The 25,806-nt window shown below is 43.1% G+C and overlaps 1 protein-coding gene across 3 annotated transcripts in view; it reads right to left on the bottom strand.

Moving 5' to 3' along the window:
* Positions 1 to 611: 611 nt before the first annotated feature.
* The window catches only part of SNX1 (sorting nexin 1), a 37,437-nt gene continuing 12,242 nt past the window's right edge, over positions 612 to 25,806 (bottom strand). For 2 of the 3 annotated variants that reach the window (XM_010840207.1, XM_010840205.1), the window contains exons 2-15: positions 21,253 to 21,364; positions 17,194 to 17,321; positions 16,594 to 16,660; positions 12,844 to 12,887; positions 10,985 to 11,126; positions 10,247 to 10,325; positions 9,710 to 9,785; positions 7,329 to 7,442; positions 7,025 to 7,118; positions 5,731 to 5,936; positions 3,180 to 3,323; positions 2,243 to 2,323; positions 1,690 to 1,761; positions 612 to 1,047 (exon numbers count right to left, since the gene is read on the bottom strand). In XM_010840207.1, the coding sequence (XP_010838509.1) occupies positions 997 to 1,047; positions 1,690 to 1,761; positions 2,243 to 2,323; positions 3,180 to 3,323; positions 5,731 to 5,936; positions 7,025 to 7,118; positions 7,329 to 7,442; positions 9,710 to 9,785; positions 10,247 to 10,325; positions 10,985 to 11,126; positions 12,844 to 12,887; positions 16,594 to 16,660; positions 17,194 to 17,321; positions 21,253 to 21,364 (1,410 nt within the window). In that variant the 3' untranslated portion in view covers positions 612 to 996. The remainder of the gene's footprint in view (positions 1,048 to 1,689; positions 1,762 to 2,242; positions 2,324 to 3,179; positions 3,324 to 5,730; positions 5,937 to 7,024; positions 7,119 to 7,328; positions 7,443 to 9,709; positions 9,786 to 10,246; positions 10,326 to 10,984; positions 11,127 to 12,843; positions 12,888 to 16,593; positions 16,661 to 17,193; positions 17,322 to 21,252; positions 21,365 to 25,806) is intronic. The other variant, XM_010840206.1, reaches the window with a different exon arrangement.

Genomic DNA, 25,806 nt, shown 5'->3' on the forward strand with positions numbered 1-25,806 from the left:
CTTGGCTTGTGCTCACAACACCAGGGCCTCTTGCCGACATGCTCTCTCCTGGGCATAGACCGTAAAGCTTCTTGGAACTCAGAAGGTTTAGGAACTCTGGGATGACTTTATCTCAAGGCAGAGTGCCTGGTTCTGTTGTCAGTGGGGTGAACTGTTAAGTCCTTATCAGTCCTTTACATTTTTAACATAAACCAGTCTACTGAGCACCTGCTTTGATGGGTGGCAAAAAGAAGTTCGGAACACAAGGCTTTGCTATCAGAAGGCAAACTCTCAGAGAGCCCTGGGCAGCTTAGAGAAACAGGGCAGGAATAAAAATGAAAGTCTGCCTCCTTTGCGGGAGAACTGGTTTTGTTCCTCTTATTATAAGAGACGTGTTTAAAACTCCTTCCCTAAAGAAGCAGGAGTAAGAGTTACTAAGAGTCCCTCAGAACAGGCAGCTAGGGTAGAGAGAGCAAAGGAAACCCCAGTCCTGTGGAGGAGCAGGAGCCAAGGCCCACGAGCTCCTGTGGAGAGGAACTCATTACACAACTCTCCCGGGCACTTCTTGTTTAGAGCTGCTTCCCAACTGTTCCCCAGCCTAGAGCAAAAAGCACCACCATTCTCAGTCATGTGACCCGATTTTAAAGTATTTTATTACATAATCTTTTCATGGCACCGTCAGGAGTAACAGAAAACGTTATCCCCAGTTCCTAACCACATCCTGAAAAATATACATTTGTATTTATATATTTATATCAATACTCCACCCCATCCCCTAATTCCACCACCTAGTATAGGACTTTTGCTTAAAGCAAGAAACTATTCCTTCAGGTAAGAAAATATATATGGAAGCTAAGTGAAGTAACTGTTAGAGAGACTGGGGACAGCGCGGTTGTGGGGGCAGGAGGGAAGGGGTGAAGTCCAGGCTAGGCAGGATGCATCACTGGGCCCGGCAGAGGTGGAGGACAGTGTATAAAAAGGCAGCGTCAGGCAGGTGGCTCTGGTGTCCTCGGTCCATTAGGAGATGGCCTTTGCCTCAGGAAGGAAGGCTTCCCAGTACTTAGCCAGCTGCAAAGAAGTGGGATCAGTAAGCAAGTGCTCCCATCGAGTGGCAGAGCCTGAGCCTGGAAGGGGAGCAAGCCAAGGCACTCCCCCAAGTGCCCTTGGCCAGCACAGGGAGACCATTTCCTCAGCCTGGCCTAGGCTGAGGCCACGCTGAGCAAATGGGTATGCTGAGAGTGGACCCTGGGACAGACTGGCTGGCCAGCCACACTACCCTTACCTCTCTAGACTGAAGGAAGCATCAAGTACAAGGTCTGAAGACAGTCCTGGTTCTGCCCCAGAGGAAGTACCCCCACGGGGGCCACAGCTTGGCTCAGGTCAGTCAGCTCCTCACAACAGGGTCATTGTTCCACATACCGATTGGGGCCTCAGCCTCAAGAGGGCTAGGTGGTATCAGGGGGTTACAGGGAGAGTAGAGTTGGGGTTTGTCCTTAAAAACTAACTCACTGTAGGATTAGGGCTATCCTGCTTATTAGCAAAAGACCCTACTGGATGCTCCACATTACAGAAACAGGACTTATGTTCAATTATTGATTAAGCAGGGTCCAGACCCCTGATGTATGCCAGACCACCCTGTCACCAAAGTCTCAAGTACGCAGCTGGCCCAAGCAAGCAGGAGAGGAAGAAAGCCATGCACAAGTTACGTACCTGCTGCTGTGAATACAGGAGTGTCTCGAGGTACTTGATCACGTGGTTTCTGAAGTCCCTGGATTTCTCTTTCTAAAGGAGACAGGATTCTACACTGACCATCCTGACAGTTGCTCCTTCCCCTCTTGACAGGATGGTGATGTTTTTGCTGACCAAGGCTGAACACAGCCTCAGAAAGGAGAGGCAGCAGCTGGATTAGCTACAATTTCCAGCCCAATAACCTCTTGCAAGGCTTTCTTGAATGGTGGCAGGGTGGGAAAGCGAGGAGAAAGGACAGGGGAGCAGAGGGGTTATGACAGGGCAAGCTTTGTTTTGTGTCTAACTGCTCTGGTCCAGCAACCAGTGGAGGACAGCCACTTTGCCTCAGGAACAAACACACAAACGTGAGCGCGCGCGTACACACACACACACACACAGCCATGCTTGTTCACAGTAACTGCCAAGTCGCTGGCACTGCCGTCTGTCTCCCTACTCAGTAGAGACACGGACAAAACCAGTACCACCACTAAACCAGGCACTGCACACTGGTGAGAAGGAGGGTCTTCTATCTTACCTCAAACCGTATCACTTCTTTTCGGACCACAGTTGAAATCCTTTCAAAGTCCCTTTCATACTGAGTCACCCGAGACTCCCACTGGGAAGAAAGAGGAAAGAAAGGATCCCTTAACATATTATGGAGTTACTATTAAGTCTTTACCTCTGAACAGCAACTGTGTATCTGAGACCTCAATTGGTCATTTGTTTGTCCCTCTGGGTAAGATTAGATATGGAGATTCCACAGGTAATCCAGACTCCAGTAGAGGTCACCTCTGGAACTGGCTGGGAAACAGGTGCCATGTGTCTCAGGCCAAGTCTGGTTCCTAAGAAATCTAGTTCCCCAGAGGCTCCAGTTCAGGTACTTGCCAGCAAGGCTGGGAGGCCCGGAGAACTGAATTTAGTTCTCACCGGAAGGGCACATGTGAATCACCTTGGAGCTTTTCAAAGACCCAGGCAGGACTGCTCCTGCAGAGATTCTAATTTGGCAAGTGTGGGTGGAACAGGAGAGGAGGAGGAGGGCCCAATCTCAGGGCAGACCCTGGGCCATTCACAGCAGCTTTGCTGGCCACTGCCCTTTAGATCACCCCACTCCAGTAATTTTGCCTAGAAAATCCCATGGACGAAGGAGCCTGGTAGGCTGCAGTCCATGGGGTCTCTAAGAGTCGGACAAGACTGAGCGACTTCACTTTCACTTTTCACTTTCATGCACTGGAGAAGGAAATGGCAACCCACTCCAGTGTTCTTGCCTGGAGAATCCCAGGGACGGGGGAGCCTGGTGGGCTGCCACCTATGGGGTCGCACAGAGTCGGACACGACTGAAGTGACTTAGCAGCAGCAGCAGCAGCAGTCCTTTAGACTCCATTAGTTCTCTTGCCTGCTGAGGGGTTCTAAGCAGCTCAGTGGGGTGGAACCCGGACTCACTCAGGAGCCAGAATGTCCCTGCAGTGGCTCACCTCTACAATCTCATCCTTGGCCTGCTGTAGCTTGTCCGGCTTGTTGGCCCACAGCAGCCGAGCCTCAGCCTCCCGCTTCTTCTGCAGGGTGGTCTGAGCATCCTGCCAGCGCTGCCACGTCTTCATGCGCTGGTCAAAGGCGGCCTGTAGGGGTGAAGGTTGGGGAAAAGCACAACCAGCCCTTCAGGCGCTCTGCTGGCTCTGCCTTGGGGGGAGGGGGCTCTCCCAGCGGCTGTGCTGGGGAAGGGCCGAGCAAGGGCAGGTTCCACAATCTTGTGTTAACGCCCAGCTGGAAGTTTAACGTCCAAAAGCACAAGCTTGGGTAAGACCTCTCTCCAAGGCTCCAGCAGACCTGCGTCATGCTGCTCCCAAGGCTGGATGGCCCAGGGCAAGCAGGTGGTCTGATGCCCATACCCAATCTATCGCTTTCAAACGGACTCCCTGAGATCAGTCAGTTCATGAGTCTACACACTTTCCTTAAATGCCTGCCCTGTGCCAAGGGCTAAGAATATAGTAGGAAACGAAACACATAGGCCTGCTTTCATGGAGCTTGAAATCTAACAGGAAAGCCTGACATTGTATTACTAACTGCCAATAAGTAATCCTAAGAATGCAGAGTACAGAAAAAACAAGCAGAGTACTGCAAAAAAACACTTGGGGACCTAGTTGAGCCTGGGAGACACATCAGAGAAGACCAACCTAAGGAAGCAAACTCTATACTGACACCCAAACAATATACAGGGTGAGCTTGACAGATCTCCCCACCACCTTCAGCTTAACAGATCTTTATACTAAGTAAACATCATCTCATCCATACATTCAACTGCTCGCGGCTATCAGGGCCTTCAAGAAGCTCTCCGAAGTCCATCTGCTGGTCTTCCCTGTTTTCAGTTCCTTGATCACAATCAGCATGTCCAGAGGATGCCTGTTGGGCTAACCAAATCATCCCACACCCCCACTGGCTCTGTAGGCTTCAAGAGGCTGGGATGAAAGGCCTCTGCCTGGGGCAGCCTCCCAGCACCGCTCCTTCTGCTCCCCTCCCCTGTGAGAGTTCCCTGGATGTTTTCCAGGCCTCCTTAGTTCAGGCCTTTGCCAAGACTTGAACCTCAGGGAGTGAAAGGACACCAAATTTATCTTCCCCTGCATAGTCACTGCTGCTTATCTGCCATTTCTAAACAGCTGAATAAAGGATCAGGTAAGGTGTGACCTCAAATCCAACCTAAAACCCTAGGCTAACTGTGGTACAGCTGCAGGTTTCAGCAGAGAAGTAACATCTGTTCATCTCTCCAGTCCCACTGCCGGCACATGACCACAAGAAGGGCAGGTGGGGTCTCTGAGAAAAGACCAGCTTGCAGTTCTGGGCACTAAGGCGAGCTGCCTCAATGAGGCCTCCCTCACCCCTCTCCATACAGGGTTCCTGGCCTGAGGGTCATACCCAAATGCTGAGCTCTCCAGAAGCCCCAGACAACACTGCTCTCTGAAAGCATCCCCAGAGAGAACCCTTCCCTGGGGTGGCTTTCTAGTCTAAGTAGTCTGACCTGTCCCAAGCATGCCAGAACAGGTTATTTTTCCAGCCTCTTATCACTCTGGAGTTAGCAGCAAACCAAACAGCAAACGGAGAGGACAGTGAGCAATCTTACAGACTATATTAAGCAACTCTATCACGGAGAAAATGAGTGCTGGGGGCAGCGTGGCTCCTGACAATGCAGGAGCTCTCAGGCTGGGGAGAGCTCAGGGATGGGGGGAGAGATAGAGTGTTTGTGTGGCTCTGTTCCAACTCAGAGGCTCAGATGTTCTGGTCCCAACCCGGATCAGGCAGATTCAGGCCCTATTAGGGCAGGTGCCAGGTTCCCTCTTGGCTCCTTCCTCTGTCTCAGAGAGGCCATGCAAGAGCTAATCTCACTGCCCAGTGAAGCTTCCTCAGCCATTCTGAAAGATCAGGGAACCAGAGTGCCTTGGTCACCAGAAGAGAAGGTGAGGTGCTTGACCTGAGGGGCAGGCTGCAGTCTTGTCACCAGTGTGGTCAGCACAGCACAGCTCTGGTGACAAGCTCCCTCAGCCCCCTGGCCACACTCCTCCATGCAGCAACACACTAGTTGTGTGTAGTTACCTGGTAGCCCACACTGGAGGGAAAAGTGGAAGCCAGCAAGAGCTCTTACCGGGGCCAAGCTGCCGCATACTGTTAAGAAGGCAAAGACCAGAGGTCTGAGGAAGTCACAGCTCCAAGGGGCCCAGACCTAGGCCTGGAACAGCCTTGCTTGAAGAAAGGAATATAGGATGCTGTCCAGCTTCAACAATAAGGAAGGGCCTACTTGGAAATTCAAGAGTGGTCTTTTCTTCAAGCTGATTTAAAATACTGGCTGTGGGCCTCAAAATGACTCAGAGACAACTAAGAGTTTAATGGATGTTTCAGTTCACAAGATACTTTTGAGAGTAGAAAAACTATACCTATTTCAAGCTATAATGGATGAAACCATCTTGAGAAGAAGAGCAAAGGAAAAGACAAATTAAATCCAGTGGAGGAAAAAGAGGAGAGGAACGAGATGCTTACGCGGACTATGGCCAGGAGGCGAATATAGTCACTCAGGAGCTCCGCGAGGAGGAAGAAGTCATTGTTGGCCTGTTCCTGGTGGAGCTGCTCGATCTTTTCTTCCACCTCAGCCAGCTGGGAGAGAGCCCGTGACAGTGCTGTGTTGTCCTCAGAGCTCCCAAGCATGGCGAGACTCTTGGCAAACTGGGCTGTGTTTAGCGCTAGCTCTGGAAGGAGGAAGACAGCAGAGCCTCTGATCTCCCGAGGAAGAGGGACAAGTCGGCTGGCACTCCCCGGGTGCCTGAGCTATGCTGGCCCCCGCGTGTCTGGCAACCATGGGCTCTGCAAATCTGGTCACTTACATCAGAGCCAACTGAATTCAGAAAGTGAGGGTGATGCAGCTCGGGCACATGAGCAAAGAGAGTGCCTGCTGCCCTCAGTTTCCCTAGGTTAAGCTTACTTGGATGGAGCAGTGCTGATGCTCCTGGAGAACCAGGGGCCAGTTAATAGAAACAGGCCAATGGCAGAGTTCTGATTTTCACATTAGAGCTCACAGTAAGCAGCCTGCCTGCATGAGAGAGAGTGTATGTACACTGCATAGTCTTGCGTGCACCAGAGCAGAACAACTTTCTGTGAAGAGCCAGGTATTTTAACCTTTGCCGACCACATACGGCTCACTCTCCTTGCTCCCTTCCCCCACCCTTCCACCCCATCTCTTCAAAAATGTTAAAAACCACTTAGAGCCACAGCAGTAGGTCCATGACCAATATGTCTATGACTAGATATGACCCAGGGGGCTGGGTCATATTTTGCCAACCCTTACATCTAATGGTTTTCTGCCTGTTTAGACTCCTGATTATCAGCATGTTTAAAGCATTCAAACTTGGCAAATTTCACTAGCTCTTAAGCAAATCTCACCAGAGAAAGGTGAAGAAGGGTTAGGAGACATACATGGTTTCCCGCATTTACATATTTCTCATTGGACCATGTAGCTAAGGCATGTAGCATCGTTTTGGATATAAGCCACCAACTCAATGCCACCAACCAAAGCCCACAATCCCAGGTCAAGCTGTAACTGGGACGGCTTCTCTGCATTCCTCCCGGGTAAAGAGTACAATGCCTTCAGCGGCAGAGGCATGTTTCCTGTCAGGAGACGCAAGGCATTATCTCTTTGATCAGAACATCAAGGACCAAGTGGGTTGAGAATTTCAACTTGAACGGCTGAGAGGTTTGGGAACAACATGCCCTCCCATCTCTAGCTCACTGGAGACATCAGCTTCCCCCCAGCTCCAAGTGCACGTCAGAAGCTTGTTACCTTTCCTGTGGTTGACTAGAGTTTCTACAACGGCATGCAGTTTCCGTAAGCGCTGCTCCTCACACTCTACCTCCTGGAGCTTCTCCTCAAACCACTGAAACACACAGGCCCAAAGCTTTAAAGGAGGCTACTCATCATACAGGTGTAGAGCTGTCTTTTCCTTAGCAGTTTTTTTCTTCTTTTTTAAGGGACTGAATTATTGTAAAAAGAAAGTCTCTAATCTCAGAAATTTCAGGACTCCTCAAGGCTTCTGACCCATAACCCTGAGGGAGCTGGGGAAGCTGAGAGGCCCAGTGCTACTCACAATGTCAGATTCATTCATCTTGATGGTCATTTTGCTGACCGCATCTGTAGCTTTGTTGAACATCTTGAGGAGACCAGCGCCACTCAATGTCTGGGTACCCACAGCACGTGGCAGCTACAAGACCAAGAAGGCGGGGTGGCAAGTTATCTGCTGCCCCTATTTTAGGTTCAGTAGAATTAGTATCCATCAGATGGCATGCCCCAAACTTGCCAAATAAATTATCTGAACTGTAGGCTATTATTTTCAAGGGCAGTTAGACAAATCCTTAACTAGCAATGTGGAGAGAAAAAAAATCAAAGGACCATATTAAAGAGAATCAGCAAAATTGTCAGCTTTTGATAACTGTGTGCAGAAAGACAGGCAGTGTGTGTTATGTGGCCAGGTGACCTCATATTGAGATTATCTGCCTACCCAGGCATGAACTGCTTAAATACCAAATGCTTTTGTTTAAAACTCAAAAGTTCTTTGTGGATGCATACTCACACACAGCTAGACTTAAAATCTTGAGAGACACTTTGAAGCTGTAATTCCATTCGAATTTTCCTCAGGGAACAAAGGAGCATAATAGATTGAGGCTACTTTTATGGACATCTAGTTTAGTCAAGCATGCCAAATACTTAGAAACAATTTGACTAGTTCAGTCTTCCCACTCCTTTCCTAAGGTATGAAAAGGATGCTGGAGAATCCATAGTATATGTAGTATACCACGCTGAACAATTAAGATTTTAGTGCCCAGGACTCTTGAGAGTTAAGACTCAGGGCCATTTTGCCCCCAGGGGACAGCTGGTCATGTATGGAGATAATTTTGCTTACTAAAACTGGGGACAGGGGACTTCCCTGGTGGTCCAGTGGCTAAGACTCTGTGCTCCCAGTACAGGGGACCCAGATTCGATCCCTGGTCAGGGAACTAGATCTCGCATGCTGCAATTAAGAGTTCACATACCACTACAAACGATTCCACATGCTGAACTAAGAAAAATACTGCCAAAACTAAGACTCTGGACACAACCAGATAAAAAAAAACCTGGGGACAGGAGGTGGGGGAGGGTACTGGCATCTAGTGGTTAGAGGCCAGGAATGCTGCTAAACCAACAATGCACAGGACATCCCCACAACAAAGGATGATCCAGCCCAAAATGTCAACAGTGCCACTGGAGATAAACCCTGCTCTACGGCAGCAGGCAGGTATGAGGGCATGAAAAGGAAAAATGGATTTAGGAATCTCAGAGAACCAGGATTTAGAGCATTAGACAGAATTTTTAATTAAAGAAGTTCATTTTGGTGGGCAACCCATATACTTAGTACCATTTTCTTATTTTGAGTCATATATACAATATGCAAATTAAAGAAAAATTTTTAAATAAAAACAAAATAAAAAAATAACTACAAAACAACAGTTCTACACTGTCACTTATTTTCTTCTACTTTTCTTTCCTATGAGATACACCATTGTTTTATTCCAGTGTTTGATTCTTAATGACTAATGTGTTTATTCAGCTATGTTTATATGCTGTTTCTTGTTTCATTTTATAATTCTTGTTTTATTTTTTATTTTTTTTAATAATTCTTGTTTTAAACTGAAGTACGGTTGATTTATAGTACTGTGTTAGTTCTAGGGGTACAGCAATGTGGTTCAGTTGTATATGTATATAGATATGTATTTTTTTTTCAGATTCTTTTCCATGATAAGGTTATTACAAGGTACTGAATAGAGTTCCTTGTGTTATACAGCAAATCCTTATTGTTTATCTACTTTATATATAGTAGTGTATATCCATTAATCTCATACTCCTGATTTATCCCTCTCCCTCATCATTCTTCAAATGTATGCTCCAATGAATTTCTGTATACCTTCTGTTTATGATGAGCATTAAGTATTTGTTGTATTGATATATTTTACTAACTTCTCAATTATTAGCAACTGGACTGTCTCTAATTTTTCAGTCATGAATAGCCTATGCATAGCCTGTTAAAAGACTGTCCACTTGAACCAACACTTTTGCTACATGCTGGCAGTTCTGAGGTCTGTGGTTAAACGGCTTTGAACTAAAATTCCATAGCTCCTGGCACAAAATAAGCATTCAATCGAAGCCAAGTAGTAACCTATGAAGGACATGCCAAGACCTGACAAACAGATCACTGTGTTGATCCAGTAAGACAAAACTGGGTTGCAATTTGACCTCTACAACCAGTTACTTTTGACTGCAGGCAGAGCTGCTTTTATTTCAGAGGCTGAAAGATACTTGTCACTTTTGGGCACCTATAAACTATGATACAGTCAGACTAGGCTATATGCGTGTGCTCAAATATTTGTTGAAGGAACTAGTTTCATTTCACAGGAGTAGATATGAATTGTGAAATTCAGTTTGTACAATACTAACCTCTTCTTTTTCCAAGAACTCTCTGACATCAGGGTCCTGTAACATGGTAGGATGATTCACAATCCTCTGAAGGTACCTACAGGGTAAGCAGTTATCTGGTTAGTTGGCTTGGCCTTACAAAGTTTGGGGCATTATAACATGCTGGCAGGGGTACGATGTCTTTCATTACTTTAAAATATCCTCAGGGCACTTATATGACTCTGCTTATAAGCACATGTAAGTTCATACTCTTCACATTTCCAAAAAGGAACGAAAAGTAACTGCTTGGAAAGAGACTGCAGAACCACTCCTGACTGATTGTTGAAAAGGAGAATATGATTGTCTGCTCACTCAGGAGAGGAGAAGAGGATGCTCTGCTCCTAATGTGGGAAGGAAAGAGACTTAGGAAAGGCTACAGACAACACGGAGGTGGGAACCTTCAACCCATTCAAGTTTCACCACTACTAACTCTAGCCAACGTCTCATGGTTATTAAGTCTCAGTTTTAGCACCTCATTTGTTCTCGTGGCACTCAGGAAAATAGTTTTATTGTACTTACCTTTCTAGAGCAGCCCTCCGTTTTTCAAGAAATTCTGCAGAAGAAGAATCTTCCTTTCCAACTTTTACTTTTGTCATTCCTGGAACACAATTTTAAAAGAAAAAAACAAGAAAACTATAAATCATCATGAAAAGCTTTAGGCTGCAGAAAAGCGCCAGGAGGAAGGCAATGAGGGAGCTCTACAAAATACAACCAAAGGCCACTTCTATGTCATGCATAAGCATGAACAAAAGGTTCTTTATACAAGAGTCAGTTTTCATACTAGTCTTAAAGTGTTGAAGGTTCTCAACCCTGGGACTTCCAGAGCACATGTTTTCTAAAAGGGGGCCATGGGACTCTGGGAAAGATTAGCAGATATCAATTGATGGTAATGGGAAGATTCCTTGCCTGACCTCCTTCCCCTCATTCAATGAGTACATTTCAATTTGGAGGGAATCGCAACCACTGAAGTCTCCAGGATACCAACACACACACACACACACACATACACACACACATACACACACACACTCTGTGGAAACTAAAACCTAGGCCTCCTACTGCACCCAAGGAAAGAGACCATGTCAAAACATGCTGTATCTCTAACCCTCATGTGATTTATAGGAAAACGTTGGAAATGCTTCCTTTCTAACTGTTGGATTCTACACTATCATTAGAAGTAATCTCACATACTAAGTAGAAAGTATATTGCAGAAAGAATGCAAAGGAAAAAAATCTAAGCAGAATTAATAGGCTTACCTATTAGGCTCTTCTCAGGTGGAGGAGGGACAATAAAGCCATTCTGGGAGTGCTTCTCTGAAAGCTTCTCATAAAGACCCAAGAAGTCACTAAATCTTCTTTTCACTGCAAAGTGTTTACTTCTGAACATTGGTAAGCTTGTCTTGGGGACAGAAAAAACACAAGATTTCATTTCCAATAGGGGATGAGTATCTTGAAAGTCATCTGGCTGACATCAAGGGAATCTTTCCCCAGATCCCTGGTCTTCTAGACACTTCATAAATAACTTTCTCCAAGGCTGAAATTCTCAGCCCTTTTTCTATTTTGGAGTTATAATCCTCTCTGGCTGTCTAGAAATCTATGGAGCCCTTCTCGGAATAATGATTTTAAATGCACAAATTAACATACATGGGATTACGAAGGCAACTAATTAAATTCAAATTCAGTTTTATTTGCAGGTTAAGAACCTTTGCTTTAAGGAGAGAGATGCTGCAATCTAGTTTAAAGCTAGAAATCTATGGTCATCTCCAATCCTTTCATCCTGCCCTGACTTATTAAGGGTATTGCTGCCAGAATTAAAGCAGCCAAACTGGAGAAAATACACAGTAAACACTGCCCCTAAGGGGAGGATCAGACAAAAGGTCTACACTGTAGATACTTGAGCCTCCAAGCTATCACAGGGTCTAGAACACAGGGGCAGGCCAACAAGCAGGAGAAAGGTAATATAAAGGAAACGTCCAGTAAAAAGAGACAAGGTCTACATTTTATTGAGAGATCATTTAATACTCACCAGACAGGCAAAATTTAAGGAGGTGGGGCCTTGCCAATTGTTGGCAAGGAAGTATGTCAATGGGAACTTTTACATATTGCTGATGGAAGTATAAATTGGTACAAGGACTTAAAAACATAGTTTGTATTTCTTTTCTTCAAAATTTGCACTACCTGTGACCCAGGGGAACTGCTTCTGATAATATACCCCAAAGAAACTCTTCCATGTGTACGCCAGGAAACACGTGCAAAAATGTTCACAGCTCATAATTACAAAAACTGGAAACATGCCAAATATTCACAACAGGAAAATGGATAAATGTATTATGCTATAATCACACAATGGACTAATTAACTACAGCTACGCACGTCATGGATGGATCTGAGGAACAATGGTAGTAAAGAAAGCACTATTTTTAGCATGATACCATTTTTATGAAACTCAAAAAAAAAAAAAAAAGCAAAACAGTGTATTGTTTAGAGATACATATGTGAAGACTTTTTATAAAGGAAATGAGAGACAATTCAGGAGAGTGGTGGCCTCTAAGGTGTGAGGCAGAGGAAAGGAAAGGGAGAAACACGCAGGTGGATTCAATGGTACTCATCTTAAGACTGGTGGTAGGTTCGGGGCTTCATTTTTTATGCTTCATAACCTGCATACAACGTGTAAGTTTTGTATGCATTAATATTATATAAAAAAGGAAGACCAGACCTGAGGGGCAAAAGGTTAGGGAGAGCATTAAAAGAAGCTCCACATAGGAAACCTCAGAAGAACTGATGATTTTTAAACAGGTGATACAGTTTGGGGTGATCCGCCAAACTAGCTCTAAGCCACATAGCTCTTAAGAGGGATGGCACTGTATCAGATACACCACATGTCTTGATAAAACTTACAAAGTTTCACATTGAAGTGTTAGCTCTCTGGAAGAAAAGTGGAAAGGCTCAGATGAGATTACCAAGGGGATGCAGACTTGTTCCATCTTGAGTAAACTTGAAGGAAGATGTTGACAAAGAAACTAAAGAAATACCCAGAAATAATCTGAATGATGACCTTCTTGGTATGTGCGCCCAAATCTATTAAGGTGGTCATCAGCAGGGTCACTTGGACTCACCTGTGTTGTAACTTTGTAGGCCACATAGGCATTCATACCGTCCCCTGTGGGAGAACAGAAAGCAGGAGAGGATTATTCTGTGAACTAAAGCAGGACCAATCTTGCTAACATTTAACCAGGAATCATAAGGTAGCCACAGGAACCGTGTAGAAGAACTCTTGTTTCAACTCCAAGCTTTAGATCCTACACTATAATCCAGTTCCTACTTTGCCTCGAGGCCTCTATGGCACATATCATGGTCCCATGGATGCTGGCTGAGTCCCCCTTTGAGTTAGACAAGAGAGTCAGTTCCCTGTTTCAAAGCCAGGCTCTATTTATACCTTCCACAAAGCAGCACTGGACACTGACAATCCACTGGTTGTTACCATGCCAATATTTGGGCTTGTTACACACATCTGTCTAAATCCAAACAATTCTCTTGCTGTATAAAGCAGGAGGAGGAGAAGGAAGCAAATGATGTAAAAGGAAACAAGTAGTTCTACCCTAAGCTAGTTCTGGGCTCCCTTTGCTCTTTCAGAAATACTGTCCCAGCCCCTCCACCCGAGCTGGGGGACACTGACCCCTCTCATCTAGCATGTTCTCCCAGAGCAAAGGGCCTGGCAGGAAGACACTTGGGCTGCCTGATGTCACACAAATCTCTCTTCCCTGAAGGAATCATTTTTCTGAAAAAGCCTTTGACTGTTACATAATTTGGGATTCAAGCAATTGTTTTTCTCTGTGGTACTGTCCTAACCTCTACCACTTAGGAACATAAAGGCACCATTAACTCCGTGAGTAGTGAAAAGACACACATTGGACTTGAGACAGATGCAGGTCCAGTGCCGGGCTCCAGAGCGTTGGGTTGGTTTCATTCCCTTCCTCTCCGCCCTGACTCTTCCCCACACCAACCAGGAACATGCAGGTCAACAATGACTAACTGCCAAAGCCTCTGAAATGGCCCTGGGATGAGGGCAAGTTCTACCCTTGCAGGGTCACATATTACAATTTGGTCTGACTGAGATGGCTAGGAATAACTGCTTTTATAAATTACACAGAGAAGTTGGAGACTGTACAGGAAGAGAGGGCTTATGTTCTTTACCCAGTCAAGCCCTGCCAAAAGAGCAACATATAAAACAAAATATAAGTTTTAGAAATTACTTTATATTGATTACTACTGTTAGTTCTCTTCTAAACCATTTAAACTGTATTGCCTAATACTACTAAGGATGTTTATCACCGATAAAAGGAAAAAAAAAAATCTAAATTTACTTTATAGAAAACGTATTCAGACTTTTATTCACAGTTTGATAGTTATGGTCAAATGTCCAAAAGGTCATTTCCATAATTTAGTGCCTGCAATTAGGGAAGACTAAGTGCAAATGTACGTAAGACACAATAGCAAAGTGAGGTCTTCAGACGCTCTGCCTGCTTACCAGCTGTCTTTATTGAGGCAGTGTTTGAGCAGACAGACATACTTGCCTGTCCAGACCTCATGAGATATGGAAATGTTCCAGAAATGCAGCAGTTTTAAATTTACGTTAATTTCCTAAGTAATTTCAGGAAGCTGAAAATAATACATGCAAATTGCCAAGTCTCTAAAAAGCAATATCCTGGCAGAAGTGAGATTCTAATTTACTTAAATGTTTGTGGGAATGAGAAGCGCATGTTGAATAAACAGCCCACATAAACAGAAGGTGTTGTTATAAAGATCGATGTGAATCTTGAAATATGAATCTGAAAATGCTTTAAGTAGCTGGTTTCTCGACAGTGATGTGACTAAGAATCTACATGATGATGCAAGGGGATGAAGGTTTATCACCAAAAGTGATTTCTGTTTAAATAAATCTGATCCATGGGACATTTAAATTATTGTTATGGGTTGAACTCTGTCCCCCTAAATAAATTATGACGTCCTAACCCCTGGTACATCAGAGTGTGACCTTATTTGAAAATAGGGTCTTTATAGAAGTAACTCGGAGAAGGCAATGGCACCCCACTCCAGTACTTTTGCCTGGAAAATCCCATGGATGGAGGAGCCTGGTGGGCTGCAGTCCATGAGGTTGCTAGGAGTCGGACACGACTTCACTTTCACTTTTCACTTTCATGCATTGGAGAAGGAAATGGCAACCCACTCCAGTGTTCTTGCCTAGAGAATCCCAGGGACAGGGGAGCCTGGTGGGCCGCCGTCTACGGGGTCGCACAGAGTCGGACACGACTGAAGCGACTTAGCAGCAGCAGCAGCAGCAGCAGCATAAAAGTAACTAAGGGAGAAAGACGTCAGTATGGTGGGCCTTAATTCAGTATGACTGGTGCCACCTAAAAAAGGGAAATTCTGACACAGAGACAGACACACAGAAAGCAAAGATGATGTGAAGACACCCTGGGAGGATGTCATGTGACAGTGAAGGCAGAGCTGGAGTGATGTAGCTACCGGCCAAGGAATGCCTGAGGCTCCAGAAGCTAGGGGAGAGGCATTGAACAGTCCTTTCCTGGTGCCTTCAGAGGGAGCACGGCCTCAAGAACATCATGATTTCAGACTTTCTGGCCCCCAGAACTCTGAGAGAATACATTTCTGTTGTTTTAAGCTATACTGTTTGTGATACTTGATTACAGAAGTCCTAGGAAACTAACATATTCCTTCCCTCTCCTGGTACAAACATCATGACTTATAAAATGTTATAAATCATAAGTAAACAGTGTTTACTTATGATTTATTTTGTTCTACCAAGGATGTAAAGCAGCTAATAACTAGCCTAAAATCAATGTACTTATAGAATATTCATAAATATTAGAGAGGTAAGAGAGAATTCTAAACATGTAATTCAAAGTTTTGGTCCAGGTTCTACCAAAGGCCATATGTTGTGACCTGACGGGAAAGCTACATTTCACTTATTGGTTCTCAGTTTCCTCTACTGCTGGACCAGGGAACCGTATAGGATGCTCAGGAACATCCTACCAGTGCACCAGTCTAGGAAAAGTAAAACTCCACAGTTAACAACAAACCATTTTGGCACAAAGTCTAATCAGATTTTTATAGACTCTTATTCCTAGTTCAGAACAGACAAAGGGTTGGAAATCACCTTTTTCCTCTTAACCATCACCCCTACTTAATAGGAGGAAAAAGCTCTGTGCAGCCTCTTCTCATAGAGACCACACCTAGAACAAGGAAAGTTGAGGCCTGTTGCTCTCTGCTCACTAAGGTCTCACAAACTTGTGACACAGGAAGGCTATCCTAAAAATCCATGTTCTAGCCAAAGTTATGAAAATCTAATTTTCATTTGACCAAAATTCAACCTGCATTTTTTAATCTTTACCTATGACAGAGAGTGGAAGACTTCCTCACCTTATTAGAATATCAAGAGTACATAATAAATGATATGTAACAAGAAATCCAAATGTCTTAAGGGAAAAATAAATCCAGCATCTCCAAATTTTAAAATGTGTTTTTAGGGTGCTTACATGGAGTTTATCTCAAGAGGGAATAAAATGGTCTCCACAATTCGGGGAGAAGGCAAAGTGGGGTTTTTAAAAAGGGATTCAATAGTATTTAATTTTCTGATTTTTCTTCTTAAAGCCCAGAAAAACCTAAATAAACAGCTTAAATGCTGTTTCTGGCCTTGGAAGCATAGCAAAGAGCATCGTTTCATAGGAAAGATGATGATGAAGTACTTCACACAGCTGGTTCAGCTCTGGAGGTAACCATTTAGAAACCAGCTAACTGTGCTTTTCACAGCCACATCTGAACATCACAGGAGTCCCAAGTACACTCACCTATCTTCTCAGGATCAGTTATACCGACTGTCAAATCAAATTGGTCTTCCTGTTCTTCTTCCTCTAGCTTTTAAAGAGAAAACAAACAACGAGAGTAAGATACCCCCCAAAAAGGCTATTCATTTTACTCTGTATTAATATTACATCAAGATAATATCAGGATATATCCTTCTACACATCAGTCTTCAGCTGTGTCCATTCCTAACAATCTCAATGAAGCAACTTCCACAATTCTAAGTTGGTGCTTGCTCAAAGGTCTTCATTACATCTATTCTCTTAAAACGTTATTTTGATCATAATGAGTAATTACTAGGTTTTGGAAGACTTGCCTCTTTCAGGCTAAAGAGGGAATGGGGAGAGACTATACTCTTGAATATAGGAGCTTTGGACACTAAATATCACTAGTGATCATTGAAAGCCTCTGTGCTATCCTCTGGATAACAGACACTCTACCCAGGAAAGAATCCTTTACTGGATTCTGGCTGTTCATTAACCACAAAGGTCTTCTTCAAGAGTTATAAATAAACTCAAGCAACTGAACTTCAGACTGGCAGCACAGTCCTAAACATCCAAAAGAAGACCAATAGCACAAATTCTCACCTCCTCATAGCTTGGCTGGGGCTTAGAAGAATTTGTGGCCTCCTGTGGAGGAAGAGAAATGAGTGTTTTGGCTGGCACCTTCTTCTGATTATTTTGTGTGCTGTCCAGGGATAGCTCCACTGTGGCATCTAAAAATAGTTGATATTTTATAATGAAGGAAGAGTCAGAAAAACTGTAAGCTAGAATAAATGGACCTAAGATAAACACAGTAACACGGGAAAAGCACTATTTGCCACATCTAAGGATGATACTGTTGTTTTACCACAGTTTATGAATTGCTCACAATTACAGTTTTAGATCATCTTGCAAAGATTAAGTTATGTTTAATACACACTGTCCAAGAGGACTAAAAAGACATTGTAATATCTAAAAATTTCTTTTGATCAAAATTGTTAAAAAACAAAACAAAAAAAACACATGCTTAAGAAGTGCCTTTGTCTATCTGGGAAAACAGAACAACTCATTCCCTAAGTGTTCTAGAAGGGATTTTTAAAAGAGCACTATGTACCATTTTTAGGCATTAAAATTACTTACACCAGTGATAAGAATGCACTCTCAACTTGAAGCAATGGAGCTAGAAGTTCAAAACCTAAACGGCTCAGATTTTTTTTCTTTTTAAGAAAGAAAACTATAAATATCCATTTGGGTTTGGCCTGGTCAGTACGTATCCAATTCTAGCCTTAGGGAATTTAAAGAAAGCAGTTTCTTTGAGAGGGCTCTATAAGGCATAACCAAGTCCTAGATCAATGTCATAATCATTAAAAGTTAATCAGGTCTATAAACAAGGTTGCCAAACTGTTGGAATTATATTAGGATTTTTTCACTTATCAGGAAAAAGACAAACATACATACAAAAATTCATGCAAAATGAACATGTTAAGATGACAGGATCTTTGAAGTAAGAAACCAGCTAAAGTATGTTTAAGATAGTCACATCATGCAGGCACCTCACAAATAATTAAGTTATGAATCCAATAAATGTGACTGAAAAATGGAACAGGAAATTTAAACATTTAAAACCTTAAGCTTATTAGAGTATGCTACTGAAAGACTTTTGAAGAGCTGTGCATTAAAAAAATGTTTTTATTTACTTATTTTTGACTGCACTGGGTCATTGCTGCTCCACATGGGCTTTCTCTGTTGCAGAGAGTGAGGGGCCACTCTCTAGTTGCGGTGCCTGGGCTTCTCATTGCAGTGGCTTTTCTTGCTGCAGAGCAAGGGCTCCAGGAGCACAGGCTCAGTAGTTGCAGTGCATGGACTTAGTTGCCCTGAGGCATGTGGGATCTTCCCATCCAACAGGTGTCCCCTGCATTGCAAGGCGGATTCTTAACCACTGGACCACCAGGGAAGCCTGAGGTGCGAATTTTTAATTGAAAATCATGTGACAACACCTATCAACAATGGTTTTCTCTCTCTTTTTTTTTTGGCTGTGCAACTTCTGAGATCCTAGTTCTCTGTCCAAGAATACCACCTGGGTCCTTGTAGTGAAGGCAGAGTCCTAACCACTGGTGAGCCCTTTTCTCTGGACTCTGCTGCTGCTACTGCTGCTAAGTCGCTTCAGTCGTGTCCGACTCTGTGCAATCCCGTAGACGGCAGCCCACCAGGCTCCCCCATCCATGGGATTTTCCAGACAAGAGTACTGGAGTGGGGTGCCATTGCCTTCTCTAGGTAAGAGTAACAGAAAAGCCATTGGATTCCACCATAGAGATTCTGATCACCACTAATCAAGTGGAAAATAACAAGAGTATTTTATTTAAATTTCCACATCTGAGAAACTACTTGAATCCTAAACTAAATGTATCACTGCAAGCATTCCTTTCCATAGATATCTTATGTTCCTTTCTTAGTAGTGAAGGCAGGCACTGGCCACTTATGAAAACAGCTGGGAATGAAGTAAATCAGAACCCTCATTAGAAATAAATATGTCTCTAATAGAGATCTTCTACATGGTTGCGTATATAAAACCCAACCATGGGAGTAAGTCAGTCAACACTAAGATTTCAGGTCTCCTTAAAGGGCAAATCATATAGATGTTAAGTTCCCAAAGATAAAAAAACCTCCTGTGCAATGTGCCATAACTAGGTTATTATTTCCATTTCTTCTCCAGAAATTTTATCTAAAATATAAACATTAGCAGAATAAATAGCAGGCACTTAAGTTTCAGAGAGGAAAGCAATGCAAAATCTTTGAAATCTTTATATTTTTTCTTCTAAACTCTTCTCACGTCTTAATTTTCCAATGACTTCAAATGTGAGAGTCCTCCCAAGACCTTATCGTACTCCGCCCTCTCATCTCTTCCTTTCCTTTGTCATTCTCTCCTTTGAGGGTCTCATTTACATGGCAGCTTTAATCACCACCTCTAGGAAACTGATTTCCATATGTCCAGTTCTTACTCCTTTGCCCAGGGAGACTACTATAGTTCAAATCACCTCCTGAGCATTTCCCTTTGCATTTAAAACTTTAAAAATCTAAAACCCAAACTCACACTCCCCACTCTCCAACTCAAAGATACTTTCTTCTGCAGAATGTAGTTCTCAAAATGGTACCATCTTCTTCCCAATCCTTGGGCTTGAAATTTTTGACTTTGTCTTTAATCTTCATTTTTGTTCACTTGTTACATCTTATCACCAATACCAGATTTTGTTGATTTCACTTCTTGAAAAGTTTTCATTTTTCCTTTTCTATTTCTATTACCTTTATCATTTCATCCTTGAACTAATTTGTAAGATACCTTCTGACATCTCCAGGCTTCCCTTGCGGCTCAGCTGGTAAAGAATCCCCCTGCAATGTGGGAGACCTGGGTTCGATCCCTGGGTTGGGAAGATCCCCTGGAAAACGGAAAGGCTACCCACTCCAGTATTCTGGCCTGGAGAATTCCATGGACTGTATAGTCCATGGGGTTGCAAAAAGTTGGACAAGGAGCCACTTTCACTTTCTGACATCTCCAGTCTTTGTCCATCACAATCCGTTTTATGTAAAAAGTCTACCAGGTCAGTCTTTCACCACTCGCCCATTTCACTTTCCTTACTCAAAACTCAATTAAACCAATGACTCTGAACTGACACTAGGGTGAAAATTCAAATTCTAACTATTATTGTTGTCTAAAATCCTCCTGAACATTTCCAGACTTATCTTCCACGGTATCTCTAAGAAGCCCCTGCTTTTGGCCCGCTGAGTTTACTGTCCCTTAAACACACCATATTATTGATTCTCCCTGCCCAAACATCTGCATGCTCTCTTTTTTCCTGACATAAACCCTGCTTCTTTCAAAAAGTCTTACAAGATCATTGTAGACCAGAGCTTATTACTGAGGGCACTACTGACATTTTGGGCTGGATAATTCTTTTGCTGAACAGCTGTCTGTGTACTGTAGGGTGTTTAGAAGCATCCACAGCCTCTACCCAGCAGAAACCAGCAGCACTCCCAGGTGTGACAAACAAAAACATCTCCAATTATTGCCAAATGTCTTTGAATGTCTTTGAGTGGGGTGGGTTGGTGGGGGATGACCATACCTTGTTGAGAACAGGGCAGTCCCTCTCAACAAAAGTTATTGGGCCCAAAATGCTAAGAGTACCAAGACTGAGAAACTCAGTCCTAGTGTTTTTCAAACTGCAGCTTGTCGTTTACTGGGGAATTGTGATAGCTATTTAGTGGGTTGCAAACAGCATTTTAAAAAAAGAGAAACAATAGAAAATTTCAGATTATATGGAAAATAGTAAGGGCAAGTCATGCATGAAAACTTCGGATTTCATTTTATATAAGTATATAAATATTTTGAATTATGACAGAAAGTGTATTTCTTACTATGAATCTTTGTCATAAAAGTCTGAAACCACTGCATTCGTCTCCTCTCAGACCCCTCTAAGTTCGCATCACTCAATTAAGTAACTGTATATTTATGTTTTACTCACTAAACCTGTAAGTATCTTGATGACAGGTACTGCCTTTGGAATCCTCCACAATAGCATCTTACAAAGAGTCTTCCTCATATAGACACAACTTTTTACTTTAATTCAGCAAGTTAGAAGATTCCCAGCTAAGTTTTGAGTCTATACTTGCCTGCAAAGAGATCCTGTGGCTCTTGATCTTGTTCCTCATGAATCCCATTTTCTTTGGAGCCACTGTTGATGGGAAGAAGGGAAGCAATTCTCTTTGGAGACTGGGGCTTACTCTGAAAACAAAGAAATACTTTGAATAAAACAGTACCATTAAAAACAAACCTAGAGGACCTCCCTGGTGGTCCACTGGTTGAGACTTCGTGCTTCTACTGCAGGGGACATGGGTTCGACCCCTGACTAGTGAACTAAAATCCTGCAAGCTCTTCACCATGGGCAAAAAACCCCCAAAAATCCCCCAAACAAACAAACCTAGAAAGTGACTTTTGATGTATCCCTCAGTGGTTCCGCCAGGTTTTTAGGGGAAGACAGGATCACTAGTCAGCTAGTTCAATAAGCAACAGATGGTTACTAGTAATGTAACTGGCCTGAGTGATCACAGCTAAAATAAACTCATACATTTTAGTATTAATTTCTAACACTATAACCCTGCTGAACTGCCTTACCCCAAGGCACATGATGCCAATGTGGGTATGTGTATACATAGATTATTTTCAGAAGAACCTTAGTTGATGACCTTTACTCTTTCAAATGCTGATGGGGCACATTCTAGTGTCCAGCATATCACACTAAGGTCCAGAATTCAAGCTCTGATCCTGACTTACTTTGTGGCCTTAGCTAAACCATTCACTGATGCTCAATTGTATGGACATTACCAACCCTCCTCACAGGCAAAAGAAGGTGTAACATTTTACGTCTAATGTTATTTGTAAATATAACTCATCTTTTCACCCTTAACTTACAGAGAAACAATTTTCAACCAGACTCGTGTTAGGCTAGCAGAGGAAAAACCAGCCATGCTTAGCCAATGGGCATATGGTGAAAATACAGTCGGTCCATGGCTTTTATCAAAAGCTCAGTGAGCAGCTACAAACAAGGGTGGGGTGAGGCCCCAGACCGGTACCAGAGTGAACAAAGCTGGATTGTGTAGAAAATGAACAAAAAGCTGGGAATCTGGCTTCAAAAGCCATGGTGTCATACTAGAAAGTTTTGAAGTCAGACCCCAAGGCCAAATCAGTTAAAAGACCTGACTCAAGGGATCTTTTATGAAATACTTCCTTAACAAATCTGAGGGTGTTTGTTCCTTGGAAACAGGCCCTTTCTGACCAGATGAAGTGAAATGACAGACTTACTGGGTGCTCTGAATTTGCCATGCCAACAGCTCTATCCCAGTATCAGTGCCACCCTCAGGGGAAGAAACTGTAACCAATACATAGACTGATACTAGCAAACAAGGTTTCTACTGAAATTGTTTACGGTAATAAAATTCAATGAGCTTTTAGTTGTATATGCTTAAATGTTACCAATGTTGTTAGAGACACTGATTCTGTCTTCTAGCTGCTTCCACAATCTTAAAAAGACAACCAAAAAAATCACTGCAGAGAGACAGACAACAACCAAAACCAAACCCCACACTTCCTTTCTGCCTCTTATGTTGCCAACCGCTTTCTTACATACACATTTCCGTCCGATACACGCTCTGGTAAAGGGAATCTCATGAAAACCCATCTGACTTCTCTTAATTCAGTTCCCACTAATACCAGTTGCCTTGAGATGGAGATCTAGAAGAGATGAAACCTCAAGATACATTAAGAATATATGTACGTCAGTATAATTTACTAGTAGCTCACCAGAGAGACTAAAGCAAGAGGAAAAGCACTGGTTAGACTTTACCCCTTTTAAACAACACCTAGAAGAACCCATTCTTGTGACATGGAGACGAATAAAATCAGGTTTACATTTCTGATTTACCATCTAAACTTGGAAGTTTAAAGATTAAGAACATTTTCTGGAGCAATGGTAGAACAGCTGTCTGGGAGAAATGATTAGACCAACAAGGGCATAATTTCTAAAATATATAAATAGCTCATACAACTCAATAACAACAACAAAAAACAAGCAACCCAGGACTTCCCTGGTGGTCCAGTGGTTAAGAGTCCGCCTTCCAGGGCAGGGGATGTGGGTTCGATCCCTGGCTGGGGAACCAAGATCCCACATGCAGCAGGGCAACTGAGTCAGCCTGCCACAACTAGAGAGAAACCGGTCACTGCAGCTAAGACTTGATGTAGCCAACCTGCCACAACTAGAGAGAAACCGATCACTGCAGCTAAGACTTGATGTAGCCAACCTGCCACAACTAGAGAGAAACCGATCACTGCAGCTAAGACTTGATGTAGCCAACCTGCCACAACTAGAGAGAAACCGATCACTGCAGCTAAGACTTGATGTAGCCAACCTGCCACAACTAGAGAGAAACCGATCACTGCAGCTAAGACTTGATGTAGCCAACCTGCCACAACTAGAGAGAAACCGATCACTGCAGCTAAGACTTGATGTAGCCAACCTGCCACAACTAGAGAGAAACCGATCACTGCAGCTAAGACTTGATGTAGCCAACCTGCCACAACTAGAGAGAAACCGGTCACTGCAGCTAAGACTTGATGTAGCCAAAGATTAAAAAAAAAAAATTTTTTTTTAAAGAAACTCAAAGAATGGGTAGAAGATCTAAAAAGACATGCAGATTGCCAACAAGCACACGAAAAGGTGCTCAACATCACTAATTGTTAGAAAAATGTGAATCAAAACTATGAGATATTGCCTCACACTGGTCACAATGGCCATTATGAAAAAGTCTACAAAGAACAAATCTGGAGTGGGTGTAGAGAAAACAGAACCCTCCTACATTGTTGGTGGGAATGTAAATCGATGCAGCAACTATGGAGAACAGTAAACAGATTGCTAGAAAAACTAAAAATAGATTTGCCATACAGTCCAGCAATCCCACTCCTGGGCATAAACCCAAAGAAAACTCTAATTTGAAAATATACCCTCCCCGCAATGTTCATAGCAGCACTATATACAATAGCCAAGACATGGAAGAAACCTAAATGTCCATCAACAAGTAAATGGGTAGACAAGATGTGGTAAATATATACAATGAATACTTGACCATATTGGATGGACTTACAGATCTTCATACTAAGTGAGGTAAGACAGATAAAGACAAACATAATATCACTTATATGTGGAATCTAAAAATATGATACATTTGAACTTATTTACAAAACAGAAACAGATTCACAGACTCATTTTGTGGGGCAAAGGCACACTGATTACAGAGTGGCAAAATCAATACTAAAAATAAGGCTTGCTTTATAATCCATATTTTAAAAATCTCTTAATAGTCAATAAGTCACAAAACTCTGTTTGAAGGGGGTTAAATTTCTAGGCAAGAGATAAGACTATTTTCTGTGATGAATATAGTTTGCTTATGATGTAGTTAATAAAGCTAAAGAATGGACCTGCCTACTTCCCCTGCCCACTCCCCTTTTTCTTAATAAAGGAAGCCTTCTTTCTTTTAGTGACAGAATCTTAGTTTAGAATATTCAATGGTTGCTGACTCTCTTTGGCTGTTAACTCCGACAGGTGGTTCTATTGATAAGTCTATTTAAAAAAGTTCAAGTGCTTCTGTTTATAATTACAAGACAGCCTAATCCTAATTCTCAGAGAGGCCCGAGAAACATCTGCCAGCAAGATAGCACTTCTGTTAAGAGCAAACAGGTATTCCTTGCCAATTACCAGCTTCAAACCATGAGGCTCAGGCTACTAATACAATTTGTTAGTTCAGGGAAGGACAGATGTGGGCTTCCTGTCCCTCAGAGCTGACACAGTCATTCAGTCCTGCCAAGTACTGCTGTGATTCCAGGTCTCTTCTGTACAGGTTAACTAGTTGTAATTCTTCCTCATGTTGCTCAACTGCTCTTTGCTCCAGGAAGAACTGCTGCTTTACATTCCAGGGACTGCAGAAGGATCATATAGCTGAAATTCTCAATAGCATTTAGAGGATGAATCCATATAATAAAATTCTGGTAACAACATTTCTGGAGAACAAGGGTATATATTCACTTTCCAACGGAAAAATTAGGATAATCTAGTTAAGGCAAAATGGAGCTACAGAATGGTGTGACAAGGACAGCTAGGAATAAGTCAACCTCAGAAACTACGGCAGCCATGAAGTCTTTAAAAATTACCCTGGAATCATGAGATACTGTTCCTTTTGCCACATGTACTTCTGGGGAGAAATGAGCTAAGTGGAGGCAGTATATTAGTTTTCTATCATGGCTGTGACAAGTTACTGCACATTGAACAGATAAAACAATGCAAATTTATTCTAGTCTGTGGAAGTCAATCGTAGAAGGCAATGGCACCCCACTCCAGTACTCTTGCCTGGAAAATCCCATGGATGGAGGAGCCTGGTGGGCTGCAGTCCATGGGGTCGCTACGAGTCGGACACGACTGAGCGACTTCCCTTTCACTTTTCACTTGCCTGCATTGGAGAAGGAAATGGCAACCTACTCCAGTGTTCTTGCCTGGAGAATCCCAGGGACGGGGGAGCCTGGTAGGCTTCCGTCTGTGGGGTCGCACAGAGTCGGACATGACTGAAGCGACTTAGCAGCAGCAGCAGCAGCAGCATCAGTGGAAGTCAATACAGGTCTCA

Source organism: Bison bison, unplaced genomic scaffold (assembly GCF_000754665.1).
Source record: "Bison bison bison isolate TAMUID 2011002044 unplaced genomic scaffold, Bison_UMD1.0 scf7180017864142, whole genome shotgun sequence".
NCBI classification, from domain to species: Eukaryota; Metazoa; Chordata; class Mammalia; order Artiodactyla; family Bovidae; genus Bison; species Bison bison.